Source organism: Triturus cristatus, chromosome 5_1 (assembly GCF_964204655.1).
Source record: "Triturus cristatus chromosome 5_1, aTriCri1.1, whole genome shotgun sequence".
NCBI classification, from domain to species: Eukaryota; Metazoa; Chordata; class Amphibia; order Caudata; family Salamandridae; genus Triturus; species Triturus cristatus.
Window position 1 is genome coordinate 771057254 of NC_140587.1, and position 14024 is coordinate 771071277.

Sequence of the window (14024 nt, forward strand, 5' to 3'; positions counted from 1 at the left end):
GGGGTTGGTTTCAGTCCCTTTGAGTTGTTGTTTGGACACCCTGTGAGGGGGCCATTGAGCCTGCAGTGAGAATCTTTAGAGAAGCCTCTTAAAGAAGCAAAGGACAATGTGCTTGACTATGTGCTAGGCCAGAGATCTAGAATGGCAGAGTACACGTACAAGGCAAACAGGAAACTGGAGGCCAGCCAGGAGCTCATGAAGCACTGGTATGATCAAAAGGCTACTATGCCTGAGTTTACTCCAGGACAATTGGTGTGGGTGTTGGAGCCTGTGTCTCCCAGGGCTCTCCATGACAAGTGGAGTGGGCCCTATCCAATCTTGGAAAAGAAGGGTGAGGTTACCTATTTGGTTGACCTTGGCACCCCCAGGAACCCTCATAGGGTCCTGCATGTGAATAGACTGAAACCCCACCTTGACAGGGCAGACATGACCATGTTATTGGTCACTGATGAGGGTGTGGAGGGGGAAACTGAGCCTGTGCCCGGCCTCCTCTCCACTAATGGGCAAAATGGGTCAGTGTAGGTAGTTCTGCTCTCTCCTAAGTCGACAGACCAGCAGCACAGAGACTGTAAGCAAGTGCTGGAGCAGTTTGCTGGCCTGTTCTCTTTGACCCCAGGCATCACTGAGTGGTGTGTGCACCACATTGACACTGGTAACAGCCTACCTGTTATGCTATGTTATGTTAAAAATATTTATAGAGCACTCTTACACCAAACGGTTTCATGGCGCTGGTGGGGGGGATACAGCAGAAGTATGGTAACCGGGGATTACTCATATGCCTGAGAGAATAGAAGGGTTTTAAGGAGAGTCCTGAATCGGGAATATGAGGTTACTAACCTGAGCTCAGTAGGAAAGGAGTTCCAGAGTTGGGGGGCCAAGAGAGAAAATCTAAGGCCACCGTGTTTTTTCCGCTTGAAGGGAGGGACAACGAGCAAATTTGAATGGGAGGAGCCAAGTGCGCGTGAAGGAATATAACGAAGTAATAGGGATGAAATAAAGGCTGGGCCTTGACCGGCCAGGGCTTTGAAAATAGTGCAGCCTTATTTGAATGCGCAGCGATATGCAACTGGAAGCCAATGGAGGCTCTTCATCAGGGGGCGGACATGTTGGTGTCTCGGTTGGTAGAAGATGAGCCTGGCTGCTTGGTTCTGGACCAGTTGTAGGCGGTGAAGCTGGTAAGCCGGGATACCAACATAGAGTGAATTGGCATAGTCAAAAATAAACTGTACAGGTTGTCTGACAGTGTCAGAGCCAGCATTAAAGCTGAGGTTGCTAAGATGCTGGAATTGGGGGCAATTGAACCGTCTGAGAGTCCATGGGCCAGTCCAGTGGTGCTGGTATCTAAACCTAATCCTCAAGGGGGACCCAAAGAGTTACGGTTCTGTGTGGACTACAGAGGATTGAATGCAGTCACAAAGACTGACGCTCACCCTATACCTAGTGCTGATGAGTTCATTGATAGGTTAGGGGCTGCTAAGTACCTGAGTACTTTTGATTTGACTTCAGGTTACTGGCAGATTGCCCTCACTGATGGAGCAAAGGAGAGGTCAGCATTCTCCACACCAGAGGGACATTATCAGTTCACGGTAATGCCCTTTGGATTAAAGAATGTACCTGCCACCTTCCAAAGGTTGGTGAACAGGGTCTTGTCTGGGTTGGAGCAGTTCAGTGCAGCTTACCTGGATGATATAGCTGTATACAGTTCTACCTGGGAGGATCACTTAAGCCACCTAAGGGAGGTGCTTCAGGCCATGCAGCAGGCAGGCAGGCCTGACTATTAGGGCAAGCAAGTTCCAAATAGGGCAGAGAAATGTGGTGTACCTGGGCCACCTGGTAGGTGAGGGGCCATGTACAGCCTCTCCTAACTAAAATCCAAACTATTTTGGATTGGACACCTCCTGTTACCCAGACTCAGGTCTAGGCATTCCTTGGACTTACAGGGTATTATAGAAGGTTTGTTCAAAATTATGGGACCGTTGTGGGGCCCCTAACAGAACTCACTTTTAAGGAGAGGCCCAAGAAGGTAGATTGGACCCCAGAGTGTCAGAAAGCGTTTGATACTCTGAAAGCTGCTATGTGTTCAGCACCAGTGCTGCTGGCCCCTGACTACACAAAAGAGTTTTTGGTTCAGACAGATGCTTCAGAGCAAGGGATTGGGTCAGTGTTGTCTCAGCTAAATGAAGAGGGCCTTGATCAGTCAGTTGCCTTCATTAGCAGGAGACTTCTTCCCAGAGAGCAGAGGTGGAGTGCCATCGAGAGGGAGGCTTTTGCTGTGGTTTGGTCCCTGAAAAAGTTGAGACCATATTTATTTGGGACTCACTTTCGTGTTCAAACTGACCACAGGCCTCTCAGATGGCTCATGCAGATGAGAAGGGAGAATCCCAAGCTGTTAAGGTGGTCCATTTCCCTACAGGGAATGGACTTTACAGTGGAACACAGACCTGTAGTTGCCCATGCAAATGCAGAGGGACTTTCCAGGTTTTTCCACTTAGCTGATGAGGACTACCAGGGTGTAGGTTAGTAACCCATCACCTTTTGTTTGGGGGGGCCTATGTTGCAAAGTCATCCTGTGCCCTGGGCAACCCCCCAACTTTTTGCTGAATGGCACTGGTGGTAACTGACTCTGACTGACCCTGGGCTCTGCCTAACCAGGCCCAGGGCCAGTGCAATGCTGAAAGAGACACATTTAAAAGACAGTGAAAACACCTACATACACTGGGGTACACTATGGTATGGGGTACCCGTGATTGGCATGACCTACCTCCTAGGGCCCTTGTGCATATTAGAGCAGGGGGATGGAAACTACCTATCAGTCCCTAGTATAAATAGAGCATGGCAGTTTAAAGACCATCCGCGTTTTTGCACTTGCATGTGTGCACTGCTGAAGCCTGAGGTCAATTTAAAAGTAGCACTGGATGGGAGGACTGCTTTTAAAAAGTAAATTGTGCTCAAACTCGACTTTGGGGTTTGGGGCACTTAAAAAGGATAACCTCCAATGTTTCGGCATATTAGGAACCCCCAGGGTCTCCCCTAGGTGTCCTAAGGGTGGGGGGGGTCAGGTATCTATAAGGTAGACCCTTATAAAATGAGTCTTATATGCCCTGGGTTAAGTGAAATTTCACATTTCACTCCCCACATTGTGCTAAAGTGCTGCCCAAATTCGACTTTGATGCTAGGAGCACTGTTTAGGGAGGATCTGCAATATTCCTACAATTTCAGAACCACCAAAGCCTCCCCTAGTTGTCCCATGGGGTGGGGGTCCTGTAGATATAAGCAAAGTACTTATAAAAATATGTTTTTGTAAGTCTTGGTGCTGGAAAAATGGCCCAAGTCATTTTCCCCATTGCAAATCCCCTGCCACATAGGTTAACATAGCAGGAAGTTATTAACTAATAACTCTTGATAGGAGAGGGCTAGAAGTACTATTCAAAGACTTCCCCGAATGGTATTAATAAACTCAAGAATATGACTTGGTTGAATTTCTCCTAAAGTGTACATACAAGAAGGTATAAGACTTTCTTGTTTGTAAGTCCAGATTCAGTCTTCCAGTGGTCTGTCCTGATTGGTCAAAGTTAAGTGGATTAGCCTGGCTGCCTTGAAGAGGTGATAAAGAGCCCCTGGGGTTACCCAGCTCTTCTGGAAGGGCAGTGTGCTGCTACACAGGAATGGTAGAGCAGGGGGAGGAGTCGTAAACCATGGTCTTCAAAGAGAAGAGGAGGCCTTAGTGTCATTTACAAGTCTAAACTTTTCACCTCAGCCAGAGCTAGGCTCATGGAAGGAATGCACAGATGCAAGGGGGAGAGTTTATGACAAGTAGCCATCCTAGGGGTGTGTTTAGCCAGCTCTTACCTCCCTGCCGGAAAATCAGCCATTATGAATTTGGAGGATTTGGTGAAATCTGGGACAAAATAATGCCACACTTTACAGGATGTGGTCATATTCTTGGGGAGTTGCCCTGCTCCCATTGGTCAGCAGTGACCTCCTGCTTGACCCAGAGAACTTGGAATAAGTATCTGAGGGGGGCAAAGCCTCTCAGATCTGCTGCTTGAAACTTAAGGAAGCAAGACGTTGCCATGCTGAGAAGTTGGGGTGCAAATTCTAGGGCCTGCCCTCTGAAGACAGAACCAGCTGAAACTACAGCCCTGCGGATTACCTTGCTTTAAAAGAACTAAAGAGTGGACTCCCTGCAAGCTACTGGTTAACAGAGCTCACCTGGACCATCACCATCAAGGATCCTCAACCTGGACAAATATCAGTGGATTTGTAAGGGTTTTGTCCAAGTGGATTGTGGGAACTGAAGTCCTCAATTTTCAAGGACTATCTTGGAGCTTCCAGACCCTTGGAGTGAGTTTTAGACACTTTGGGACCCTTTGGGGAACTTCAGGAAGAAGTTCCAGAACTTTGGAGAACTTTGGAGCAACTTTGAAAAAAAGCTCCATAAGGGGACCGACCCAACCTGGCCAGCCAAGCCGCCTGCCTTCAGCCACGAGCCGGCCAACCCATCCAGGTTCTTCCCACTAAAAGCTCCGTAGTTCCCACTTCCAGAGTTTGACCGGGAGTAGAAGAAATCCAAGGCCGGCGCACCCTACCGAATCCGGCCTGGTAAAGAGCATCGAGCGACCTCGCGAGAAAAAGCTCCGTAAAAGTTTCTAAGTCTGAACGAAGAAAAGGTGGCCGGGAGCAACCGCAAAAGCCAAGCCGCCTGCCTTCAACCGCGTGTCGGCCTGGATCCTGGGTTTGCCCCGCTGAAACGCTTCGGAGGTCGGACTTCCATAAGTTTGACTGGGAGCAATCCTCACCAAATCCGGACTGGCTGAGAGCTTCGAGGGACCCTGGGAAGAAAAGCTCCAGAAAAGTTTCTCTAAGTCCGAAGGTAAAAACTGTGACCGGGACCTACCGCGAGTGGTAGCCACTCAGGGCTCCATCGTGGAGTGCCTGAAACTTTGACTTTGAGCCGGTCTATCGCGACCAGATATCCCAATAAGGTGCTATATGTTTCTAAGTTCTATATAATGCTAAATCTTTCAAAATTCATATCTCCGGGTTCCCTACATTGAATTTTTTTCATTTTGGTGTCATTTTAAAGATAAAAGTATTTCCTATTTTTATAAATTGGTGTTGGCTTTTTATTATGTGTTGTGTCTTCATTATTTACTGAATTGGTGTTTTTAAATGCTTTACATACCTGTCTTTGAAGTTTACCCAGGGTTGAGCATGGGACTAATTTTCTAAGACCTATGCTGAGTCCTATCATGTGTTAGTGGCTTTATTGCCAGTGGCAGACCTACATTTGCCCCTACCAATAATCCACTTTCCAACACCCATGCACAAGCTAGTGTCTCTTTTTCTCTTACTAAGTATTTTTCTTCTGCTGGAGTCAATGTCCTTGATGCAAAAACAATATTAACTTCGGATCCATTAAGTTCTTTTTGGGTTAATACTGCCCCCAAACCTCTATTGTTCGTATCAGTAGTCATAATAGTACGCAAATAAAAATAACCTTTCAATGAGGAAGCAATGCAAAAATCTTCCTTAATGTCAGCAAAAGCATTCTCCACTCAAACACAGATTTGTCTTTAAGCGATTGTCTCATCACAAAGGTTTTTTCTGCAATATTCTTTACGGATTTAGCATACAACTCAGCAATCACGCAGAATGCTCTTATATCTTCCTTATTCTTGGATGAAGGCATATTTCAAATGCTCTCAAGTAACTTTCTTAGGTCCAATGCCCTCACCATCTACCTCATGATCAAGAAAGCGCAAGTGTTCACCTACTCCGTAAGCCCTCTCGTCCTAGATGGAGTGTTTTGATACTTTGTCACAAAGCCATGGAAACACATCAAACGGGAACGAAGTAGGAATGGGTGCTTGATTTCATTTTCTTGTGAGATTTCTTTCTGAGTAAGGCCTATTCTTGATCTGCTTTCCCAGAGACCAAGGCCTTAACTAGATTTTTTTTCAGCCAGTGGAGTTAGTTGTCCTGTTAGGCATCTTGGTCCATTTCTCTTGGACGTCTACCAGTTCTGCACATAAGCATTGACAGAGCAGACCCTCTCTCGCAAGTGAACTGACATCAGGGTTCTTTGCAAGCTTGCCTGCACACATCTGGCCTCCCACCACGCCTGTGAGGTAAGGGAGTTGGGCATCACAAATGAGATCTTTTTGACTGTGCCCTGATCTCTCATACAGTAAAGTGACTGATGATCTGCGTGGCTGGTGCAGCATGGGATTCCCTGAAGAACAAGAGATGAGGAAAGAGGTGCAGGTGCATTGAGTTGGCAGTGGTGATTAGACGCCCCCCCTGCAGGTAGAGTATACCTAGTGCTTACATTTGGGCCATGGTTGCTGGCACCTGCACTCATTCTTGGGGACCGGTACTTATTTTTCATAATCAGACTTTGACCCAGAGCTAGAGAGAAAAAGGTTTAAAAGGAGAAATAAGGGGGAAGGGGAAAGACATTGAGGACTGCAGGAATGCAAAAGAACCTCTAAGAGTGAAATAAGGAGACAGCAATTGTAGGGAGGTGGGTGAAAGAGGCATGACACAGAATTAAGACTGGGAAGCCCTGATCCCATCATTTGGGAATGCCAGTGGTGGGCTCCAAAGAAACAAAATTAAGCCACTGCACTTATTTAATTTTCATACAAATTAAGCAGTGGATATTGCCCGTTGGACGCTAAGGTTTCTAGTAAGCAGCACACCCTTGTACATGGAATACAAGCAATCAACAAGTTTATATTTTCCTCCCAGAAAGTCAACTGTGTTGTAAACTGCAGTCTATAGAAATCTGCTGTTCTTTTACATAAGTTGTGCAACTTTGATGAAAACTCCTCTTTGCTATATTTTTGTTTTGCCTCTGGAAATCATATTAAATTCTATTCAGTGAACATTTGCTTAGAAGGATTCTCTTGCTAAGGAGCACTCTTGAATCTTTTTTATAAAGGATGGAACCACTCCGCTTTGGATTGCTTCACAGATGGACCACAAGGAGGTGGTGAGGGTATTGCTTCTACGAGGAGCCGATAGAGACTCTATGCGGACAGTGAGTATAACTCTTTACATCTATTTTCTTTGGTTTAAAACAAGATTATATTATTGTGAACCTACATGTTGGTAAAAAAAACCTGTAGTTTTACATAGTTTTGAATTGGACAAATTAGTTGCAATAAAATTTCATGTTAATTCCCTGTTGACCAAATAGGGGACTTTAAAGGTTTTAAAAACAAAAACAATCAAAAATAATGTCATGAGCAATGCCAATAGCTCTAACTTTACCAATGCCGAGACCATTGCATTATAAATGCTTGTTACGTGCGTGAGCTCATTGCAGACTCACTGAGGGGCGGGAGGAGGAGGGTGTCCCACTGCTTGTATTCTCATTCCTCCCGTAAAAGATCATATTGACTTTCTTCCTCATTTTATCAATCTTCCCGTCTCCAACTTTCACAACCCTACGCTCGACTATGCTTCTTGAAAGTAGGAGTTCTCCCTGCCTACATCCCGTTTTCCACGCTTCCCCTGTTTTGCCCTTCATTTCTGTCTCGCTATCTGCTTTCTGTCCCTACCCCTCCCTTTCCCGCGTTGGTCCCTCCCTGTCCCCTCCTTCGTCTTCGGGAGCAGTAAGTTTACATGTAAAACAGTAAAATATGGCCAGAGACCTCTCTTGAACAGGCGGGAGATCCCCACCCGACAACCTTCGCTGCACTCTGTGGTGAGCGACAGAGTGCCTGGTGGGTGATTCTGTCTGCCGAGTGACCGTATCTACAGCGAACCCCTCTCTGCTGCGAGTGCCTGCTTGCGGTGAGTAGCTGTCTAGAGCGGGTGAGTGACTGTCTTCAGCGAGTGACCGTCTCGGGAGAGAGACTGTGAGATTAAGTGGGTGACTGTGTTTGGTACGCAACTGTGTTCTTGGTGAATGGCTGTCTGGCTGCACACATGCTGGGTTAACCAATGTTTCTTTGCAGTTTCTGTGAAACGGGGTCTCGTGAGTGTGTGTCTTAATTTTAAAACAGTTAATGTATTGTTTTGTTTATCGAGTAGATTTTGTGAATGATGTGTGCATCTAAATGTTTTTTATTCACTGCCAGTAAAGCTTTAGCCCGGAATGTGTATGGCTATCTGCGATGTGACTGTTCTGACGTGTTCTGCTCCTTGCAGTGAGAGGGTGGCTGCAGAGACGGTCTCTGCTTCAAGCGCGTTTCTACAGAAAGTGACTTAGTCTGCAATGAAGTCCAATATCATCAGTGAATGATTCTGTCTGCAGAGAGTAACAGTGTCTGTGGTAACAATATAGGTAGAGAGTGGCTCTACGTCCCCTGCGAGAGTCAGTCGCCAGTGGCTGAATCTGAGGTGTTGGAATGCCAGTGATGACGTGCTGCCGTGATAAGGCTGCGTGTGATCAACAGCTACAAATAGAATGAGACTGCCCCGGATGAAAGACCGCCGAGGGCGGTGTTGTCTAAGGTGAGTAGGTGTCCACAGCGAGACAGTGACTGTGGTGAGTGGCTGTCTGTAGTGACCGACCAAGCGTGTCAGCAGGGAATCATTTTATATTTGTCAGTTGACTGTGTCTGTGGTCGGTGACTGCCCTCAAGGTGCGAATGCGCCTTATCAGTGATTGTATTGACTGCGAATACGGAGGATGCAGTGTGTTAGAGTTAATCGTAATCGTAACTGTAGTGAGTGACTGCAAAGAATGGCTGTGGGCAAGGAATGACTTTGTGTCTAGTGACATAGTCTACCATGATGAATGACAGCTAAGAGCCTTGTGTGAACCTAGGGCCAGAGATGGCCTCCGATATTGTTATGGCGAACATGCCCCCGTGTCACAAGAATGGCCGTGGGCAAGGAATGACTTTGTGTCTTTTTTAAAGAGATGATGAGGGACTGTTCGTGTGCGTGGCTAGCTGCAGCGAGAGAGAAAGACGGTACTGAGTGGCACCGAGTGACTGCCTGCAGTGAACAACGCTGGTGAGGTGCTTGATCTGGAGAGGGGGGGTGGGGGTGGGGGGTGGGGGAGGAAAGCAAGTGCCTATGCTCGAGTGACGTAGTCTACCATGATGAATGACAGCTAAGAGCCTTGTGTGAACCTAGGGCCAGAGATGGCCTCCGATATTGTTATGGCGAACATGCCCCCATGTCACAGAAATGCGTGCCAGGTGTGGCGCTCTCATACACGGCCCAGCGATGCAATGTGGCGCCTTTGGAAAGGTGGCCAAGGTTCAGCGCCAGGAGTCAGCAGGCGGTGATAACAAGTAAACAGGAACAGGGCAGCGGAAGACACCACCGCCTTTCTCCGAGGCACAGCAGAAATGCCTCGGAGAAAGGGAGCGTCCTTTTCGGATTCGGGGGTGTGTTTTGCTGTTGTCTCCTCCCTGAGACTTTTCGCAAAAAACACGCCCCCCGATCCGAAAAGGACGGGGCATGATTGGAGTGACGGGACCTCTTCTCCAATGGCTGGCCAGCATTTACTAGGCCAGCCAATGGAGAACAGGGGAGAAGAGGGGCGGGTTCAAGCCCCTCTTCTCCCAAGTCATTATCTCTCGCGAGCGAGACTGCGCAAGCGCAGCCATCGCTAGCCGAGACCTAAAAATGGTCCTCACCCTGGTGGCCCACAGGGTAAACACCCGGTGCCCACTACAGCCAGTCCGGCCCTGACTTCTCTGCCTCCGCATAGCTGTTGAAAGCAGTGGCAGATGTCATACATAACGTAAAATTATGGATGAGTAAAGAGTGAATTACGGGGATGTATTTGACCTCGGAGTTCTGAGCGACATGAGAGACAAATTGAGCTTGGCTCTTGTTGTCTATTTGGGAAAAACATCCCCATAATGCACTGTTACCCATCCATAATTCTATATTTATAACAGTGCCAATGGAGTGACATTACAAACCCACGTGAAGAGTGCCAGCCTGCACTGTATTTCTAAAGTCAGTTCTGTTTAACTCGGCGTAATTTTATTCAAGTATTGAGAGGGTAGAAAGACCTTTAGCGACGGGACACTTCAAAGACGAGACCTAAGATTTAGAATCAAAGCACTCGCTCAAATGGACACAGAACACTGTACTGCACCCAGAGTTTAGAGATGGGAAAGGATAGGGTCAATGTATCTAAGAAAGAGACTATACTTTGCACACGCTTATAGAATTTCTTCCCGTTTTATATCTGCTAATTCCCTCACATTTCTGTCGTTTCTGTTGTCTTGAGTCGGATAAAACAACTCATAGAAATTAATTGCAAGTTGCTTGATATGAAAAAATATGGAGTTCCTAAAGTTAACCACTAGAGGGAAGCACAGGCCAATATGAGTTCTGCGACTATTAAGTGAATTTACTTACTTTACTTTACTTTACTTACTTACTTACTTAAGTGAATTGTAGAAAGATACCGCCTTCGTGTCCGAACGGAAGTTGATAAACTGCGTTATAAAAAAAACTGCATTTCATACGGGAGGGTAAATTAATTATCTCTTTTCTAAAATATAAAAAATGCAGGCTTTGCATTCAAAACTGTGCCGCTCGCGTGTGCGTGTGATTCCCAGGGCCACTGTATATACTTTGAACCTCTGTTTAGTGTTTTAGGGGGTTTTTTCATTGCAAATTGTATTTAGTTTTGCCAGTGGTATAACCCTTCAGGGTCACATACATACATATTATACCTCAGGACGAATTTGAGTGCTTTACTCCGGTAGCCCTGATACCTAACGGAAACGTTATAAAATGAGAACCAAAAGAAGACACACAAAGGCACTAGCCACCCCCCACAACCCTCCGATCCATGAAACAAAATGCTAGATGTGTACGGTCTCTTCTGTCCCTGTAGCAGCATTCATATCTTGGCCATACTGCCTGGTTTCAATGTCCGTCTGTTGGTCAGCAGTATGTATCAGCTATAAATAAATTCAATCCCCTCTAATCCGCCCACCTCTGCCAGGCTCTGTTGTTAGTTTTGTTAGTTGACATGATGAACCATAAATTAATCCGGCAATCATGGTTATGTTATGCCTCCTTTCCAGTAGAAATTACGAATCAGGCGGAGTGGGATTACGGGATGGAATTCATACATGCCAACATTTTCAAACTGGGAAGTGGGAGGATTTTGAAAAAAATATTATGGGGATGTATTTTATTTTCCCCATTGTTTTATATTACAGCAGAGGCGATTTCAGGTGGGAGACGCCTAAAATGAAGCTACTTTTAGCTCCGAACATCGGGAGTCTTCCATCTGAATAGGGTCTGTTGGCATATATGGGATTTCCACTCCACCTGATCAGGACTGGCCTGGTGTTGCTGCACCCAGATTTCCCTTGTGGTAAATTTGTATGAGGCTTTTCTTACAACGCCGGCCAAGGCTTATCCCCTTGCCCCAGACAACCTTTTCCTTTGGCAAAGGAAAGCATGCAATCCTCCCCCTGTCAAAAGTGTTCCCCACCCTCTATTCATGGAAATCACTGCTGCCATGTACCTGTTTAAGGAAAACCATGCCTAGGAACTCCAAAGTCTCACCCCTTAAGTGGAGTGAAATACTGCACTCGTGGCAGAAAAATCCACAGTAGTAAATAGATGTATGCCCTCCAGGAATCCCTTTAAGGATTACTAGCAGCCATACAAAAAAGGATTTTCCATCATCGACTCACGTTTATGACCATTTTTGCTTTGCATAGGACCCTTCGTGCTTAGGCGTGGTTGCTCAGCCTTGCTATCCTATAGGAGTAATGCGCTAAAGGGGCGTGCTTGTCATCTACTTCAAGTGCATCACTACTGTGGCCTCAGAACTCCAGTGGTGAACGGCCTCAGTTGTTACAGGTGAGTCTCAGTAGCACCTGCCTGCTCTAGGCCTAAAAAGGCCTCATAGATACTCACCAATAGAGTGCTAGGCTCTGTTGAATGATAGAGGCTCCCCAGACTGGTAGTCCTTTGAAAATGGGTCACAACCATCCACAGGACAAGGCCACCGGACACAACTAAAGGTTGAAAGCATCTTATCAGTAGTCCTGATGTACAGGCCCTTCTCCCTATACCCAAACAGGGAAACTGCCCGCCCTCTCTTCCTATGGACACCCATGGTATTTGTCATTGCTGGGCCCCCTGATGCAGCCTGATTGTTTGTAGCGCTCGTTAGAGTGTATGTGCATATCTGAGAGCCGGGCACCCATGAAGGGATCCTCTGTACCCGTGTAGCACCTATGGTTGTAGGGTGCTCCTTAGGAACTAGAAGCGGGCAGTGCCGCTGTCTTCCATTCCCTGGCTGGCTGTCCCCCTGGGCTGCCCCCTCCCTCCCAGAGTCATTGTACAGTCATGTGCATGTTTGTGGGCTTGAAAACACATCCACTGATGGATGAAGGAGATCTTTTTGTGTCTATCTCCTCTACACCAAGGCAGTTCCGGCTCTTGTCAGCCCGTGGCCCGACATTTGAACAATGGCTGTGGAGAAGGCAACACAAGTGAGTTGAGGAAGGCTGGGATTGGAGGCAGAATCTTTGATTGGATTTCTCCCGGGGTGGGGAATGCACATCAAGACTGAGGACAAAACTTGCTGCTGATGAAACTTGAAGAAAGACAGGAGGGATGAAACCTGGCATGCGGAGAATCCGTCTGATTAAGACCTGGGCCTAAGTTCAGCATCTCAGTGTGCCACTGTGAGGAGATTTGCTGAAATGACATTGGCAGAACCTGGGGCCTGAGATAATTTTCAGCTAGACTGAAGATCATAGTGACAAGCATTACTGATGATAAACTGAAGGATGATCACAAGTGACAGAGGTTAGTTACGGTAAACTCCCACTAGGAAAAATCCCTTTATAGGACTGGAACGGGAAACATCGTTTACAACGCGGGGATTACATCGCGATGCCATTACATCGCGGTTTTTACAACGCAAGTCGTCACAACGACTTGCGCTAGATGGCGCTCTAGGACAAGGAATAGTATAATTTACTATCCAACAACTTCCCTACTGTACTTAGACTGGAGTTGGAATAGTAAATTATACTACTCCTAAGTCCAGCGCCCTCCAACGCAAGTCGTTGTAACGACTTGCGTTGTCAAAACCGCAATGTAATGTACCGCGATGTAAATGTATGCGTTGTAACGTCATACATTCGACTGGAACCCTCACTCACCCTAGGTGACATGCTTCATCATTGAGTTCTTTCTCCCGATGGAAAAACCTAGTTCCACCGAGGGCTAAAACCCCCTCACTGTGAGGGAGGAGTCCAAGGTTGTTATATGTAAAGATGAGGCTGTATACAAAGGAGATCCTTTTTAGTCCCTTATGCGGTGAGTGGAGTTAGAAAACAGCAGCGCAAACAATAAGCTAATTTAGGAACAAGAGTGTGGTGAAGTTAAAACTGAGTGGTGAGAACCAAAATATTTTTATTTTGTAGGTTTCACCATCAGGGTTAAAAAGCAGTGCAAATAGAGCAGTATAGAGCTTTAAACTGCTCGATGTAAAAGGTCAACATGTTTCAGCCCTATTGATCTGTAGAGAAGTATCCAGGCTTTCTTCAGGACCGTGTGTAAACAATAAGCTGCTGCTATTTGATGCTTAGACAAACGAACAATAAATTTTGATACTACACCAGTAATCAGTTCATATGTCTTCGGTATTACTGGGTATATCTAAAAGAATAACGTAAACAAAATCTCTGTCAGAAAAGTGTCAAAAGTTCTTACAACACTATTGTAGTATATATTTACTACTAATAAACCAATTAGAAATAATTGGAAGCCCATGCTGTGGGCAAGGCACTTACCCAAATAGTTGGATATCCACCCTCACCTCAACATGGTAACAACTCAGGGAAGGGGGGGCCCGCTCTAAGAAGAATAAAACATCCCTCTGTCAGACCGTGGAGAAACCTACTTGCTGACAAATTGGTCTATTCCTCAAAATATTCTTAAGTGTCACAGAGAGACACATCAGCAAACAAACCAACTTTAAGACTATGTATGAATATTAGGTAGACTGGCCTTCAGTCAAAAGAGGAATAAATGATGGAATTTAAGTAAGGTTGTCTGGC

The 14024-nt window shown here is 46.2% G+C and overlaps 1 protein-coding gene across 4 annotated transcripts in view; it reads left to right on the top strand.

Moving 5' to 3' along the window:
* Nucleotides 1-14024, top strand: part of ANKRD29 (ankyrin repeat domain 29) — a 447476-nt gene that overhangs the window by 383470 nt on the left and 49982 nt on the right. For all 4 annotated transcript variants that reach the window (XR_014961577.1, XM_085605755.1, XM_085605754.1 and 1 more), the window contains one exon: nt 6947-7045. Coding sequence is in view for 3 of the 4 variants with exons in the window: in XM_085605755.1 (XP_085461881.1) it covers nt 6947-7045 (99 nt within the window). In the remaining variant the exon portion in view is untranslated. The remainder of the gene's footprint in view (nt 1-6946; nt 7046-14024) is intronic.